The sequence below is a fragment of the Lissotriton vulgaris genome, chromosome 2_1, assembly GCF_964263255.1.
Source record: "Lissotriton vulgaris chromosome 2_1, aLisVul1.2, whole genome shotgun sequence".
Classification (NCBI taxonomy): Eukaryota; Metazoa; Chordata; class Amphibia; order Caudata; family Salamandridae; genus Lissotriton; species Lissotriton vulgaris.
The window spans coordinates 984,209,773-984,226,586 of record NC_141687.1 but is presented as its reverse complement, the minus strand read 5'-3'; the positions used below and the strand labels follow the sequence as shown (position 1 = coordinate 984,226,586).

Below are 16,814 nucleotides of genomic sequence, written 5' to 3'. Positions count from 1 at the left end.
CTTATCCATAGTCATAGCTTTCCCAACTGCATCCCCTCCAAGAGGTCGAGTTCCAACATGTTGGGAACTCCTGCATGAGGCTTTAACTGGTGCTCTAATATTACCCTGAATAATCCACAACTGCTTCAGGGCTTTAAAAGAATGACTAAAATGAGCGCAGATTCTTCTGTAGGTGGTCAGTATGTTGCTGACTATGTCTTCCTTTTTGAGAAAGTCTTGCACCACAAGGTTGATGCAATGAGCCAAACACGGGACCCTGAAATAGCCTCAATCTGATATTGCCTTGACTATGTTACTGCTTCTGTCATTGGCAAAAAATCCAATTCTGAGACCTCTTGGTCACAGCAATACAAACCCCTTGCTGTTAAACTTGTCCCTGATGTTTACAGCTGTATGTGATTTCTCCATGCCAAATATGGCCACTGAAGCATGCTGCTGAATACTCTTAAAACTTTCTTCAGGGCCAAGACATGCAGATATCTTTTGCTTTACCCATGCACAATAGACCCATTGTGCAGTGATGCATATGTAATCATTCGCCTGACAAATGGTCCACATGTCTGTCATCAGATGAATAGTGTCAACAACACTTTGCTGCAAAGCTTGTCCAACCAACTGCAGAACATTGTGATGCTGTGCTGGTACAGCAACTCTGGCAAAACAGGTCGGACTTGGTACCTTCCATTTCGGACAGATTGCTGCCACAAATTCTAAGAATCCCTTTCCTTCCACAAAAGAAAAAGGGAGGACGTCCAGTGCTAACATTTTTGCCACCTTCCCTTCGTGCAAATGAATGGTTGGATGATTCTGCTTGTTGGACCTCTCTTTCTTAAACATGCCTGTAATAGTAGCCAGGATATTCTTTTTTTTGTGGGGCCACTGACACCAGCATCTTTCAAGAAGTAGATGGTGGTGGTAGACTCATTGTGTGTCGTGGTGGGATAGTCACTCTATGCTGTGGTGTTTCCATCTGACTATGAATCCTGTGCCATTGTGAAGTCGCTGAGGTAGATGATTATGCTGGAGCACTGAGGACAGGAAAACTTTGCATGAAGATGTAACCATCTTCTTCCTCATCATCACCTTCCACCGTGATTGGACTTGTAGCACTTGTTCCTAGGCTCTCCTCACCGCCACAACCACGTTTAGCAATTGTGTAAGGTGCTCCTCCCACTTGATTGTGTGGTGTTGTTTCATATTTGTCTTTTGGCCTCCAGTACCACAATTTGTACCAGGCTTACCTCAATGAACATACCATTTGTGTGGCAAATGCTGTATAATGCAATGTGCTCCCCCTCTCTGTGAACCGTAAAAAAGGCCCAAACTAGGGAGAAATACTTTTTTATGTGCCACTGCCAAAGCCTGAGGAAGGACTAGTGGAGGTAGGTGGGCATGTCGTTGATTGTCTCTCTGCTTTTCCTGGGGTAGGGGTTGGTGCAAGTCTCAGCTGGGACTTTGCAAATATGGGAGCTGGGAGTACTACCTGTGCCACATCCCTCGGAGCAGTTTGATTAGCAATGCCAGACTCCTCTGTGTCACCTCCCACAATGTCAGAATTGTTGTCTTTATCCTCCTCATCATCCCCTTCCATAAGTCTAAAACTTGCAAGAACTTTACCTTTCCCTTGCCTCTCCTGTTGTCTCCTGGACTCTTCCGGGGTCCACTCCATGTCCCTATCATCATCATCAGAAGAAGTTCTTGGAGAATATGCTGGAGTAGTACCCTTCCTTTTCCTTGCTGGAGATATGGGAGCCAATGATTCTAAAAGAGGAGGTTCTTGCTCAGAAGGTAGCTCATCCTCCTGTTCTGCTCCAACATCCTGAAAATTTACTATTGCTGGCTGAGGCCGATGTCCACTTCAACGCTCTGTTTCCTGAAAAAACTTTGTACTACTTTGGGAAAGGGACAAATCCAGTTCAACATCACTACTTGTCGGTGTCAACATGAATTCAGTGGCTGCCTCTCTGACAGACATGGTTCTGGGCTTTAGTTGAGGTGGTGCTGTTGATGCATGAGTGCTGCTCTCAGATTGCTGCCTGGAGACCGGTGCGGCAGGCACACAACGTGGTGGTCCAAAAAAAGGTTTTGGGTGACATGCCTCATTTGGGAAACTGCTTTTTCCTACAAACCACATTTTCTTGGAAGCATCTGAATTGGCATTTAGGAAAGTTGTGAAAACCTAGCTCTTTAGCCCCCAGTAGTTCTCCCCCTTTTTCCTCATTGTGAATCTGCATTTAGGGCCGGGACAGCTCCATTGGAGATAGCTGTGCGCTCTATAAATGTAATTTATTATTATAATTATCATTATCTTTCTTTGGGGCAATCTTAAAGCTCCCAGTTGGCAATTTTACCAAGCTTCACAAAAGCAAGTGATTGGAGGACTGGTGTTTAACCGCACAGGCCTTATGTTTGGCAGTACTGTGGGTAATGCCTCTTTTTTGTGCACCTAAAAGCAAAAAAGCAAGAAAAACTTTTAGTGTGAAACGTGGCATTGTTTGCAGTTTGAATTAGTACAGACAAAGGCAATAGTAGTGTGGTTGTTTTGTTAACTAAGGTAGAACTTTAAAGTCAAACTACACCTCCATACCATAATTCCGCATCAGAATAACACACAACATACAGAATGATACAGCTCTTTCCTTTATGTTCATATATTCTAAAATAGACACCTGTGGCACTCAGGGAACTAAATGGGTCAATGAAATTGTAATCTTTTAAAGAATGGAGGATTGTTTGCACCTATGGCAGGCAATGTGGTCCATGGTGAATGGAATAATGATCATCATCATTACAGTAAAGAATGATTCTAATGTCTACTGTAAAGTGCACCAAAGCCAGGGTGTCCAGGAGGAAACTGAATTATATACCTATAAAATGGTTTGCTGTTGCATGGCTTTGTGCCTATGGCGGATGGATAGATGGATGAATGGATGATCCGAGGCATGACTGGAAAAAAATTAGCAATAAAAATTGCAAAATAGACAATTAAAAGAATTACAACATAAAATAACAAAGATGTGAAACAATTTAGATAAAAAAACTCACAATTAAAAAAACATTAATATTAAAATGAAATTGAAATAAAATAATGAGAAATAAATAAAAAAAAACCTAACAATTCAAAATACATTTTTTTTTACAATACGTGAGGTTGCCCTCAGCCATAATATTGAACTGATATCTCATCCTGGCATGGGGAACAATAAAGACATGCTGGCGAAAGCACACTGGCTGCCTATACAAAATCGCTGCCAGCCACATTGGCACAACAACAACAAGAACCAGCGAGGAGGCATGGCCACAACAAAGAACACATACAGGCCTATGACAAAATCACACTGGCTGCCTATAGAAAATGGTTGCGAATCACATGGTCACAACAACAACCAGCATGGAGGCGTGGACACAATGAGGAACAAATGCAGGACTATGGCAAAGGCACACTAGCTCCCTACATAAAATAGCCGCTCGCCACATGGTAACAACAACAACCAACATTGAGGCACGGCCACATCAAAGACCACATGCAGGCCTATGGAAAAATCATACTGGCTGCCTACACAAAATGGCCACCAGCCACATGGCCACAACAACAGCCAGCAAGGAGGCAATGACCACAACAAAACACACATGCAGGCCTATGGCAAAAGCACACTGGCTGCCCAGACAAAATAGCCGGCCAGCCTTATGGTCGCAACAACAACAACCAGCAAGGACACATTGTCACAACAAAGAACACATGCAGGCATATGGCACAAGCACACTGGCTGACTACACAAAATGGCTGTCATCCCAAGGTCACAACAAAAACAACAACCAGCTAGGAGGCATAGCCACAACAAAAAATACATACAGGCCTATGGCCAAACAACAAGCAAAGAAGCATGGAAAACAAAGAAGACATGCAGGCCTATGGACAGTGACTATATAAAATTGCCCCTAGCCACATGTCATGGGCAACAAAGACAAATGTTAACCTATGGCAAACACACTGGCCAGTCAGCAATGCCAAAAACGAAAGTTAATTGGGCTAAAAAAAATGCACCCATGACTACTACGGGAAGGCCTATTGGCTGGAAGGCCACATAGTGCATAAAATGACGTTTGACATTTGTAGGAGATATGCTGTAATCATTCACAATTGCAAATGATAAGATATCCAATTTTAACATTTAACAGACTTTGGGGCCGATTATGATAGCGGTTTTCCCGCATCCTCCGGGCCGGCGGAAGTCACCGCCGGCCCGGAGGATGCGGGAAAACCGCTGCGGAGCCTCGAAAGACCCACTGCCATATTAGGATGGCGGTGTGTCTTGAAATCCGTCCGCAGCCTTTCCGCCGCGGTCGCCTTACGACCGCAGCGGAAAATCTTTAACATGGCTGGCGGTGTCTATCAGACACCGCCATCCATATTAGGATGGTGTAAAATGTATGCTTTTCCGCCGCTGCTTTTCCGCCGTGGAAAAGCATACGGACCTTCACTTCGGGGTCCGTTGCAGGCCCCCTGGGTAAAGGGGGGTGGGGGGTGCACATGGGGGTACCTATGGTACCCCCCTGCATTTGCGTAAACAAAGCACGTGCACGTAAATGCGGTGCATGCATTTTTAACATTGCGGCGGGTGCAGCTTGAAGATGCACCCGCCGCAATGTTAAAGATAGAGGATGTGACTGCCACCCTGGCGGTCACATCCTACTCTGCACAGAGGGAACGCCGCAGCCCATGCGGACGTTCCCTCCTACTCTGGGGTCACAGACGGACTCAAGTCTGTCCGCGATCCCAATGACCCCCTAAATATGTGAAGATCCATCCCTTAATTAGCGCCGAGACGCCCACGGGTATTCGCCGCGCTCTACAAATGTCAATAAATAAATAAATAAATAAGAAGGATCCTGCTGCTTGGACCCCATGTGTGTCATACAACTGACTGGTATCATTTTGCATTGCAGATGATTCAGAAACCACCAGCATATCTGAACGAATATATGATTCTCCAGGTATGTAGAGCAACATTCCTTTCTAGCAATTCAGAGTGTTAACTATTGTCCTAATTGGACATTTGCATCATTATTGCCACCGATATAAATCTCTAAAACTGTCTACTTGTAGAATGTTTCCTCTAAATTTGCACATTGGTAGATGGTTGGCACCTGTTCATTAAATGAATCCCAACAAAAAAGCAGTTTCTAGCTCCTTCAGAGCCAAAGAGCCTTATGTGGTGCTGTGCAGTAGCAGACCATTTACAAAGATGAACTGTTCACCTTTTATTTGCTGAGTGTTGTGTCTAGTTGTTAAATGGGTACTAATGAGGTGACACCTTTCCTCAGAGGTCAATGACAAAATAGTGAAATAAAACTGCCGCAAAATGTTGCATAATTTTCCTTTTTTTGCCACATAATTTGCTAAACTCTGCCTCATAACTTTATGCTCCCTTACCACATACTTCCAACCTCAAAGTCACTAAATTAACCTAAGCTCCACCCACTAGTAGACATGGCACAAAACAGACAGGTTTCCTTAGGGCAATGTGCAAAGTATTTCTGCAGTACTGATGCACCAAAACAGTAATAAAGTCAAAATGCAACACAATAAAAATCTCCAACCTACTTAAAAAAATAAGTTTCATAAACAGAATGACACCAAAATAATAAAAAAAACAATAGGGGGAACTGGAGATATGAATTGGCTATTTTTAAGAAGAAATAGCACAAATGCCATTGATAGTCTCTGAGCCTGGTTGATCGGGATCAAAACGTAATCTGAGGCTGGCTGTGATGGGGTGCAGATCGGATTCTCAAAATAGGTTTTTCCTGGTCAAAGACCTTTCCTCTGACTTTGTCGTTTAAGTCACAATCCACCGCAGGAGTATACTTCTAGGACCCCGCAGGAACACAAGGAGGCAATCAGAGACTCACTGGGAGTCACGTAGAGCCCAACAGCTGGGTACAGTCCAGGTCCACTTGCCATGGGTCAGTTGGGAAGTTGTAGAAAAGGTCTATTGTAGCTTGTTCTATCTCTGTAGCTTGAAAAGGTTAGATTGATGTCCTTAGAGTCCATGTTTATGTCCTAGGTAAAAGAAGGAGCAAGAGTGGCCATTGAGAGCTCCCCTCTGGTCGCTGACAGCAAGTGCAGTTTTCTGTACTTCCCCAAGTTCAGCAGGGTTCTGCCTTGGGTGCCTGGATGTGCCACATGTATTCCTGGTGCCAGCTAGTGGGAGAGAATAACTCCTGAACACACACTAATCAATGGGGTAAAGGTTCCTAGGGCCAACTCTACCTGTGTTGGCATTTCCAAGATCGCAAAAGACTATTGCCATTCACTAAACTTGGCCTCTGAGGGCTGGGTCTGTGTGTGTGTGGGAAGTATATTATGTCAATCCATTTTCCTTCCACAGCTAGCATTAAACTCCAGTTTGTGGCTTCTACTTGTACCCAGAATGAACCCAGACACAGAAGCCTATTAGTACAAAAGAAGAGTACTTCAGCATTCAGACTGTAGATCCACAAGAATTGTCTTGGCATTCTATTCTCTCCCCGTTCAAGTTCCTCCCAGGTATTAAATGTAAATCCAGCAGGCCTGTAAAGCAGGATTTGATACTTTAGCAGGATTTGACACTCTGGTGTAAAAAATAGGACCCCCACAGCCCCCCTGCGTAATCGGCTGATTTCAGATGAGTCATCCCTTCCCATTCAAGTTAGCCTATTTCTTGCTCCTTGGATAGATTTCACACCTTTTAATCCCTGTTCGAGAATAATTACTAGCTCGGAGAAGATAGAGAGCCTATGCAAGTTAGCGTCCAGTAATTTCAGGCAGGAAAGAGGTAACTTTCTCAAAGTTACTTTTCCCTAATATTTATAAAGAATCCAACTTCACCATTGAATTCAATTTTAGATAACTATCAAAAATAGTTTTTCTTTGCTGTTCCCATTTCCGAGATACAGTAGTATTTTATATTACTTACCAGTGATTCTCTATGGATTAGCCAGCCATTCTACAGTGAAAATAGCTTTCTTTTGGGTGCAATTCCCATTTAGGATGTGTTAACTTTAAATTTGTACCTGACTTGCTTTCAAATATCATGCACTCTGCATTCTGCGCTACTCGGCCAACATAGGGGTGACTTATTAATATATAAATGGAAGGTATTTACATGTCAAAAGGCTTTCTTCTGACAGATGAAATTGCAGTTTTTACACTGCTGCAGTCAGGCTATAATGGTAAGGCTGAAGCCATGTCTGCGCTGCTACTTTATTGAATGCTACAATAGGTGCTGTACTTCACTAGTACTCTCCAGGCCACTAGTACTCTCCAGACCACTGGAATCAAGCTATGTTCTGCCATTGTGCAACATTCCGTCCATCAATTGTTGTTTTTGCATTTGTCACCCCGAGTGGGACAGGTATGCTCAGACGTGAGTCCCGTGCTCTCCAGGCCACTAGAATCAAGCTATCCTGGCTGATGACGGCTGGTGGCCAGAAACCGGTCCTAGGATGCTTGGTTCCGGTCCAGGAAAGACATGGCTTGGCAGTTCGGGTTGGACTGTTCCCATGAGGCACAGGGTAAAGACTGATTTGCATATGGCCATGTCTGAACTGGGGTGGTCTGGTGAGAAAAATAACAATGGATTAAACCCAGATCTGTGACTGGGGGTGAATGTTCTGCCATTGTTCAACATTCTGTTCATCAATTGTTGTTTTTGCATTTGTCACCCCGAGTGGGACAGGTGTGCTCAGATGTGAGTGCCGTGCTCTCCAGGCCACTGGAATCAAGCTATCCTGGCTGATGACGGCTGATAGCCAGAAACTGGTCCAGGAAAGACATGGCATGGAAGTTCGGGCTGGACTGTTCCCATGAGGCTCAGGGTCAAAACTGATTTGCATATGGCCATGTCTGAACTGGGGTGGTCTGGTGAGCAAAATAACGATGGATTAAACCCAGATCTGTGACTGGGGGTGAATGTTCTGCCATTGTGCAACATTCCGTCCATCAATTGTTGTTTTTGTACTCCACTAGTGGCATATAACTGTCAGCTCTCAGCTCTCAGCACACGTTACAAAATAAAATGGGGACTTATAGGCCAGTTAAGGTTGGCCATTAGATGTATGGCAATTCCACCATGTTTAAAGGGGAAGCACAGACACTTTACCACTGGATAGCTGGGATAAAGTACACAGAGTTCTAAAGCCATCAAAAGGTATAGAACCAGTGGGGACCACACTAAAAAGGATGTGTACAAAGTTTGTGTGTTTGCTTGTGTGTGTTTTCATGTGTGGCCTAACTCTGGCACCAGAACATCATACAGAATGTACATATACTGTGTATGTGATACTCCTTACTGACTTTCAATTTATTCTGCAGACATTACAGAAACCAGGAGCTTACATGAAGACTTTGATGGCACCAATTGACAGGGTAGCTCTCAGATGGCAGAGTCCAAGTGCAGATGCAAGGTTGTTGAAAGTCTGTTATGTCCCTGAGGCTTTAGATCAGGAGACCAGCCATCTAGCCCTTGGTGCCACCCTGGGTTCTGGGTTCAAGAGATGCAGGTTCAGTCCTTCTCACCCGGGCAAGAAAGCAGCAGGTCAGCAAAGAAGGGTCCAGTAGAGTGACAGTCCTTCAGCAGCACAGCAGTTTTTCTTACTTGCCTAGTATCCAAATGTTCAGAGTTTTACTGAAATGGTGGTGTCTGAGGACAAGTATTTGTGCCCATATGTGCCTTTGAAGTGGATGGGGCGCTTCTAGATGTTCTAGATGTTCTAGATGTTTCCCTATGAAGTCCCCATGCATCCTGCCTTCACTGTCCAGACTCCATACTAAATACAGGGGGCATGCAACCCTTTGTGCGGAGGCCAGACACAGCCTAGTAAGGTGTAAGTGCCGCTGTGCTGAGCTCCTCCCTCCCATCATGCTAGCGATGGACCATCCAGGCACACCTAAGCTCCCTATTTTGTGACTGTCTAGGGGCAATACATAAAGCTCAATTGTTAGCTACATCCAGTCATTTGACCAGAGTCAGACTACAGGCATGAAATGTATAAGGTAGGACAATGCCAACTTTCAAAAATGAACTTCACCATAAGTTAAAGATTTTAAATTGTGATTACAGACATAGCAAACATGAACCGATTATCTCTTTCCATTTGGAAATTGCACTTATGAAAATGAAAAAAACGAATTAAAGAGGTTTTCACTACTAAGACATGTAAAACTTAAAAGTACATGTCCAACCCTTTAAATGTATTCCACCCTGCCCTTTGGGCTGTCTATGGCCTGCCCTAGGGGTTACTTATATGTATCAAAAAGTAAGGTTTGTGCCTAGCAAAAAGTTTATTCTGCCAGGCCAACAATACATTTTAAAACTGCACACAAAGGCTCTTCAATGGCAGGACTGACACATGTTTAAAGAGCTACTGATGTGGGTGGTACAATCAGTGCTGTAGGCTCACCAATAGCATTTATTTTTTATGCCCTGAGAACAGGTAGTGTCACTTTACTAGAGGCTTTCAAGGAAATTAAATATGCCAATTGGGCATAAGCCAGACTAATGTGTTTTAGGGAGAGAACACAGGCACTTTAGCACTGGTTAGCAGTGGTAAAGGGCACAGAGTCCTAAAGCCAGCAAAAGCATGGTCAGAAAAAATGGAGGAAGAAGTCAAAAAGTGGGGAGGGGGGCACCCTAAGCTGACAGGGATAACAGGCACCAACATTGCCAATGCTACTGCTTTAGTGGTAGCGGTCCTACTGTCTAAGGATTAGCACAGCCTGAATCACACTAGATCAATGTCAGAGTGAGGGGGAAATGATGATACTGCTTGTACAATGGCTTCCAGTCCACCACTGTCAGGCATTCCTGCTTTACATATGTTTTCTCAACCCAATACACACATTAAAAAGGCATGGCTTTAGCATGAACAACTAGAATCTCTCTGGCAAATAACCTTGGTGCAAGTGTCAATAGTAGGACATTCTGATGCAGGAAATGGTGTCTGCTGTGAAGGGCAACAGTAAGCTTTTCCCATATATTTACATCAATGTATGCAAGGATTAATCCATAATCCACTAATCTGTAAGTGTTATGCTCTTGACAATTTGACCACTTGACAATATGATCACTGTGGTCAAATTAACATAAACAAGCAGGCAAACACCTCTGAGAATCTCACTCCTTCATTACACTTATGAATGATTTAGTTCTTGCCTGAGATGGGTTTAAAACTTGAGAAGATAGTGCTCAAATTGCCTTATTTTTTAGGAATGTTTTAAATTAACAAAGAGCTCAGAATACAAGGAAAAATATTGCCAGTCTCTTCTTAAAATGTTTTGTTTCAAACTGCGACAAAGGTGAGAAAGGCACATGGGAAGAAGTTACATTTGTCATCAAAATGGATATACTGCTTAAAATACCATGCATCGCTAACAGTTCTCTGCACCTGTTGAATGTGGCAAACATTACTTCAACTTATAAGGATGCTTCTATGAGGACGCACTATAAGAGCAAGAATCCTGTGTAACATGTTACACAGAAAGACTTTGCTGAGGTATTTACGTTTGTGAATATGGGAACTACTGTAAGCTGTACCTTTTTTAAAAAACAACACCACTTCTTTCCCAGGATGACAAGTTTTTTTTTTTTGTTTCTATTTTTTTTACTTGAGGTGTTTCTGTAGTGTGATACTCGCCTATAGGGTAGGATAGTATAACACTGGAAACAAAGAACAATAAAGTGAAGGTTAATGGTTGAGCAAAGTGCAAAAAAATGAGAAATGGGGTAAAGTCTGAAGAGATGCATTTTCAGTTCCTTCGGGAATATGAGCATATCTAGATTCAGTCTTATGTAGTCTGCAAAACAGTTGCACAGTCTGGGGCCAGGTCTTGGGGAGGCTTGTTTCTTTTTATGCTTCACTTCTATTTGTGCACCTACCTTTGGATTCAAAACACATCTTTCCAATGTTCTGTACATGATCTGTAGACTGTGTCAGCAAACATTTGCACAAGGTACAAGTTGCATGTGAAGGCCAGCTGGTGCTTACTCTAACTTTGTCCAGACAGCTGTATCGGTCTAACGTATACAAGGAAACAATATGGTCAGGTCAGTCAAGAAACTTTATTCGGTCAGTATTGACCATCAAAGTGCAAAACATACAGAGTAGTGGATTCGCCAAAACATGCAATGTCTAACGATGTTTCTGTACACAATGTTAGCTGAAAGTAAGGAGGATAGCATCATCATAAGAAAAGTTAAAATGGATAAAAAATACATGAAAAAAGAAGTAAGATAAGGCTTAACAAAGTGAGAGATCCATACATAATGAAACCCATACTAAATGTTACATTTAGATTGGATAAACAGACATGTACTGGCAATTACACATTATTAAAATGTGGATTTTTTACAGCTTTCAGGCTAAAACCCTCTTGCTGCAGCAAAATTAAAGAATTCTACTCTGCTGTTTTTCCAAATATTTCACTATTGTCTTAGTGTATTGTTAACACAGGCATCCTCACATGCTATTGGTTAATAGATAGATGCTTTATTTTTTGCTCCCTTTTAAATACCTTTCTATAATCAGGCTTTGACTTGAAGGGAACAAGACATCTGCTGTACCTAATCAACATAAATATCCTATAGAGGGAGTTTTTGCCTAGTGATTTGGGGCCAGATGTAGGAAGGCTATTACCGATCGGTAACGGCCGAAATCAGCCGTTACCGACCGGTAATGGGCTTTTCCTATGTAGGTGCCAAATTTACAGATTCGGTAAATAACGAATCGGTATTTACCGATTCGGTATTCACCGAATCATCATTTACAGAATCGGTAAATGACATGTAGGAAGCACTTTAAAGAGTGCTTCTGTGCTTTAAGGATTCGTTATTTAACAACTATTAGTTGGTGGTAAATAACGAATACCTCTGTAAATGCAAATCTGTGCATTTACACCTGTGCCATGTGACAGACATACATGCCCTTGTATGTGTGCCACATGTGCAAAAAAGCACTATTCAGGGGTGCAACAGGGTGTCAGGGTGACACCCTGGCACCCTTGACTCTTTAACCTATTTTACCGAATCAGTATTTACCGATTATTTAACTACATAGCATTTACCGATTCGAAAATACCGAATCGGTAAAATTTGGTATTTTCGATTTGGTAAATCCTATTTACCTACATCTAGCCCTTGTATCCTCCCTATATACAGTATAGGTATTTCTCAAAATTTGCCTTCTAGTCCATCTGTGAAAATTCTAAAAAAATGTATTTTCTACAATTTGACACTGGCTTCTCCAAGCCTTCCCCAAAAGACTGCAACGGATCAGCGAAGCGCTAACAACTGACAACTCATCAAACACCTCAAGACCACCAGCTCCTTGATGCCACACAATCTCTGTTCAGGCCCAACCGCAGCACCAAACCGGCACTCCTCACATCTGCATGATCCTTGACAGAGAAGACGCAGTAGCCCTTATTCTCTTGGACCGCTCTGCAGCATGTGACATTGTCTCACACTCCATCCACATCAGTTTCCTTCATGAGATCGGCATCCAAGGGCCCACTCTTCGCTGGATCTGCTCGTTCTTAATGCATAACACACACGCTATCAGCCTGGCATCATACTCCTTGGAAGGCAACAAACTCATCTGTGGAATACTTCAATGTTTATTGTTCAGTTCCACCTTCTTCGAAGCATACATGATCCCTCTGGCCAACATCATCCATAAACATAAGATCAACATTCTCTCCTATGCTGACGACTCATACTCTGCCTCTTGGACAAGACCCCCAACACAAGAAACAAATTTTCCGCCTGCATGACCGACGTTGCTAATTGGATGAAAGTCAACTGTCTCAAGCTCAATATCAACAAGACTGAAGTAGTGATCTTTGGTAAGAACACCTCACCGTGGGACACCAACTGGTGACTGGCAGAACTCGGATGCACATCCACACTCAGAACCCATGGCAGGAACTTCTAAATAATAATTGACAGCAAACTAGACATGACTGCACAAGTCAATGCTGTCACTGCATCCTGCTTTCACACCCCAAAGATGCTGAGGAAGTTCTTCAAATGGTTCACTAGCAACACTAAATCAATCACACCCTAGTCACCAGCACGCTGGACTACAGCAACACCCTCTATGCCTGGATTACCAAGCAACTCCCTAGAACACTACAAACAATCCAGAACTCATTACCCAGACCCTTTCCCAACCTCCCACACAGAATTCACATCACACCACACCCCAGGGAGCTCCACTGGCTCCCGATAATCCAACACTTTTGTTTCAAACACACACAGTCAAGGCCCTACACAACTTTAACCACACCTACCTAAACAGTTCCATGTCTTTTTACAAACCACCCAGACAGCTTAACTCAGCAGGACTCCTACTTGCACTCATTCCATGCATACATAGAACCTGATTACAATGCTCCGATAGTATGGAATGTCCTCCTGCTTCACATCAGAGCCTCCTTGAAGACCTGGCTTTTCAACTAACCAGTGTTAGACCTATCAGCCTTAATGTGGTCTTTTCCTAAACCTTTTGCCTTCACTCCTCCTATTTTTCTGAATTTGTTTTTGTTGGCCTTAGGACAATAGAGGGACTAGTTGTGCCTAAATGGGCCACATCAGGCGTGATGAGGGGATTCAGGTGTGAGAAGCCCCACTTCAATTGACTGTGCCCTGCTCCGACACAAAGGGGCATATTTACAACAAAGTGGTGGAGCATGATGTCAGCCTTCTTGGCTTAACGCCATGCTCCGCCACTTCTGAAACACATGGAACCAGCAAAAATGAGGAGAACTAAAGCATTTCTCCTCGTTTCGCCTGTTTAGGACCAGGTTTTCCCTGGTCTTAATTTTGGTGCTGCCTCCTATTTGCGCTGCACTTGTAAGTAGGGTGCAGTGTCAAAATCAATGGGTTTTGTGGTGCAACACCCACCGCAACACCTATTTCCCTCCCATTTCACACTAAGTACAGCGTGAAAGGGGGGCTTATCTACAAGGCAGTGCTAAGCCACTTTAAGTGGCTTAACGCTGTCTTTAGAATAAGGTGAAGCCATATCGCCACAATATGTACTTGCAAATATGCCCCAAAGTAGTTTTCACTAGCCATTTGTGCCTGCTGACAGGCTAGGGGCCAGGGCAGGGAGGAAGGAAATTCCAGACATTTCTGTGGGAGGAAGGCTCTAGAGGTTTTTGTTGCTTTTAAAGTGGGCACTCGATATAATAAGGGGACCCTCAGAACCACTCTTCAGTTCACTTTCTGAACCTGTGGGGGGACTCTGAGGGCTGCCTGCAGCTATGGCCTGCTGGGTACTTCAGAAGACTGCTATGCTGCACTTAGAAGGCCTGCTCTGTTGCCTGAAGCCTGCTCTGAACATCTAGACGTCTAGCCTGCTGCTTGAAGGCTGCTGCTTGAGCCTTGCACTTCTACATGAAGGAAAGACTTCCAGAGTGACTCCAATCGCTAGTTGGCTGGCCCCTGATCAGAGCCTTAGGGACATAAAAGGCCTCAACCATCTTGAACTCACACCTGGACCCTGCCTGAGTGAGTCCTCCCCCTCCAGTCCTGGACCCTTGAAGGTGGTGTCAAAAGTGTTAAAGGTGCCCGAATAGCCCAAGTTCAAAACTGAGAACAGAGAGGAGATCGGGATGTGTGCAATCGTCGTTCCACCCAAGGTGCGTAGCTGGTTGGCCTCACTTTGTAGCAGCTCCCACTACGTTTTTCTAGACAGCAGCAAATCCTCTTGCGTGGTTTCTCACATAAGGGGTTCCGGCCTTGTGGCCCCTTCATGGGCTACAACCTGCAGCTTTGCACCTCTGCAGATTTTCAGCTTCCAAAAAAGATACTGGAGTTCATTTACGAGGCCCTAACAGCACTTTTGCGCCGCTGGAGCATAACTTTTTTGAAGCTCCAGTGGAGCATTGTGCTGCGGCATATTTATAAGACCACGCAAAGACACTTTACTTGGCTTTTCATGGCTTTGTAAATAAGTTCCTTTCATGCAGAACACTACATGAAAAGGGCATGCCATGGGTGTTGTTGTGGGTGTTCCCACGCAACACCCCTGGAATCTAAAGCATTCCCAGATTTACAAGGAATCGTAAACCTAGGAATGCGTCAGATTCTAACGCTATCCCAGGGGTGGCGTGAAAGAGGCTCAACGAGGAGAAATATCCTTATTTCTCCTTGTTTTTCCTCTTTCCATATGTGCACCATTCTGCAGCACACATAGAAGGAGGAAATCGATTCTATTGATTGATTTTGTGCAGAATGGTGTCCCTTCCTTCTCAAAATAAATCATCCCCGCAACGGAGGTACCATTGCAACATGGCACAATGGTGCCTGCATTTGCAGTAGGCTGCTTTATTAGCGCAGTCGTAGGGGTCAGTACAGGAATGTGCTGTATTCTTGTAAATACGGTGCTTTCCTGCACTTTTACAATGATGCGGGCTGTAAAATTGCTTGTGGCACCTATCTGTGCCATTCTATTGTAAATGAGGCCCACTAAGTCCAAAAGTAGGAATCTTCACTGCAACTTCATCAGGTTTGTTCCCACAACGCCTCCTCCTCGAACACTGTCCGCTGCCTTGCCCCACTAACATTTACATTCTCAGACATTCTTCCTTGAAATGTATTTGTAGTCCGAAGGTTAGCAAATGTCGGGCTAAATCCAATTTCAGTATCCCAACCATGCTCCATCGTGGTCGGCCATAACTTTTGACTTTGCCCTGGTCTCGTTCATCCAGATTTTTGTATTTGGCACTTTAATCTGTTAGCCACTATTTTTCACTTTAAACTTTAAAAATCCAGAACACTGGATTTACTGATTGGATTTTTGCCATTTTAGTGTCAAATAATATATTAAAATGTACTGTATCTTTATGATTTGGTAGCAGCTTTTTCATGTGTTGTTTTTTTAACTTTATTACTGCTCGGCTGCAACATAAATATTGTACAAATTGTCTCTAAGTGAAGCCAGAATGCTTTTGTGCCAAGCTACCAGTGTGGCAAGCACAGTTTAATTTAGTGACTTTTTGTGGTTCACCCTGACGAGGATTGTGCATGTTGCTTGAGCAGAGTTTCACCACCCTCAACCAACAACCTAATTTCTCACAACCGGCCTACCATAGGCAAAGCTGGGCGCACGCACCTGCTTAGCGCCTGGATTCTCACCTGGGTGATAGAAAGCTTTACAAATGAACATAACATAATATAACAGAGATACTCGCTTCTGGGCATATCTTATACAATTCAGAAGTTATTCTATAACTGGTACAAATGCCTTTGGGCTCACCTTTCCCAGCGAGATTTCCACACAGTGTCAGATTTCTCTCATATTAATTTCATTTAGTGCATCCTTAATACTATACCAGCATTTCACTTCTTGCTTGAATTTGTCTATTTTACTATTGGTTTTATTATGCTTATTGAATTTTAAATTAAACACTACAATAGTACACTTTGACAATTTCTTCTACTAACAGTAACAGTAATTGTCTGGACCTTTCCACTAAATCTAATCCAACATTTAATACATTGTTGACAGATGCTAACCATTGTACCCTAACAATCGGATGATCAACATTTCTCTTAATTCTTAGCTGTCTGTTGCAAGTATATTACCCCTGTGAAACGTTCAGATTTGCTGCTGTAGAATTTAAAACATGACAGCCTTTACAATGATAATTAGATCACAAATTCATATGCTGAATATATCCACCCTCCCAATAAGAGATAGCAACATAATCAAAGTAGATGCCAGACCTCTATTACCCGGGGGGTATCAATATCAATTTTGTTGTTCAA

General features: G+C 43.3%; 1 protein-coding gene across 18 annotated transcripts in view; it reads left to right on the top strand.

Moving 5' to 3' along the window:
* Nucleotides 1-16,814, top strand: part of NOSTRIN (nitric oxide synthase trafficking) — a 709,159-nt gene that overhangs the window by 590,927 nt on the left and 101,418 nt on the right. For 13 of the 18 annotated variants that reach the window (XM_086956574.1, XM_086956569.1, XM_086956566.1 and 10 more), the window contains one exon: nucleotides 4,948-4,995. The exons of the other annotated variants lie outside the window; for them this stretch is intronic. In XM_086956574.1, the coding sequence (XP_086812700.1) occupies nucleotides 4,948-4,995 (48 nt within the window). The remainder of the gene's footprint in view (nucleotides 1-4,947; nucleotides 4,996-16,814) is intronic. 18 annotated transcript variants of the gene reach the window in all.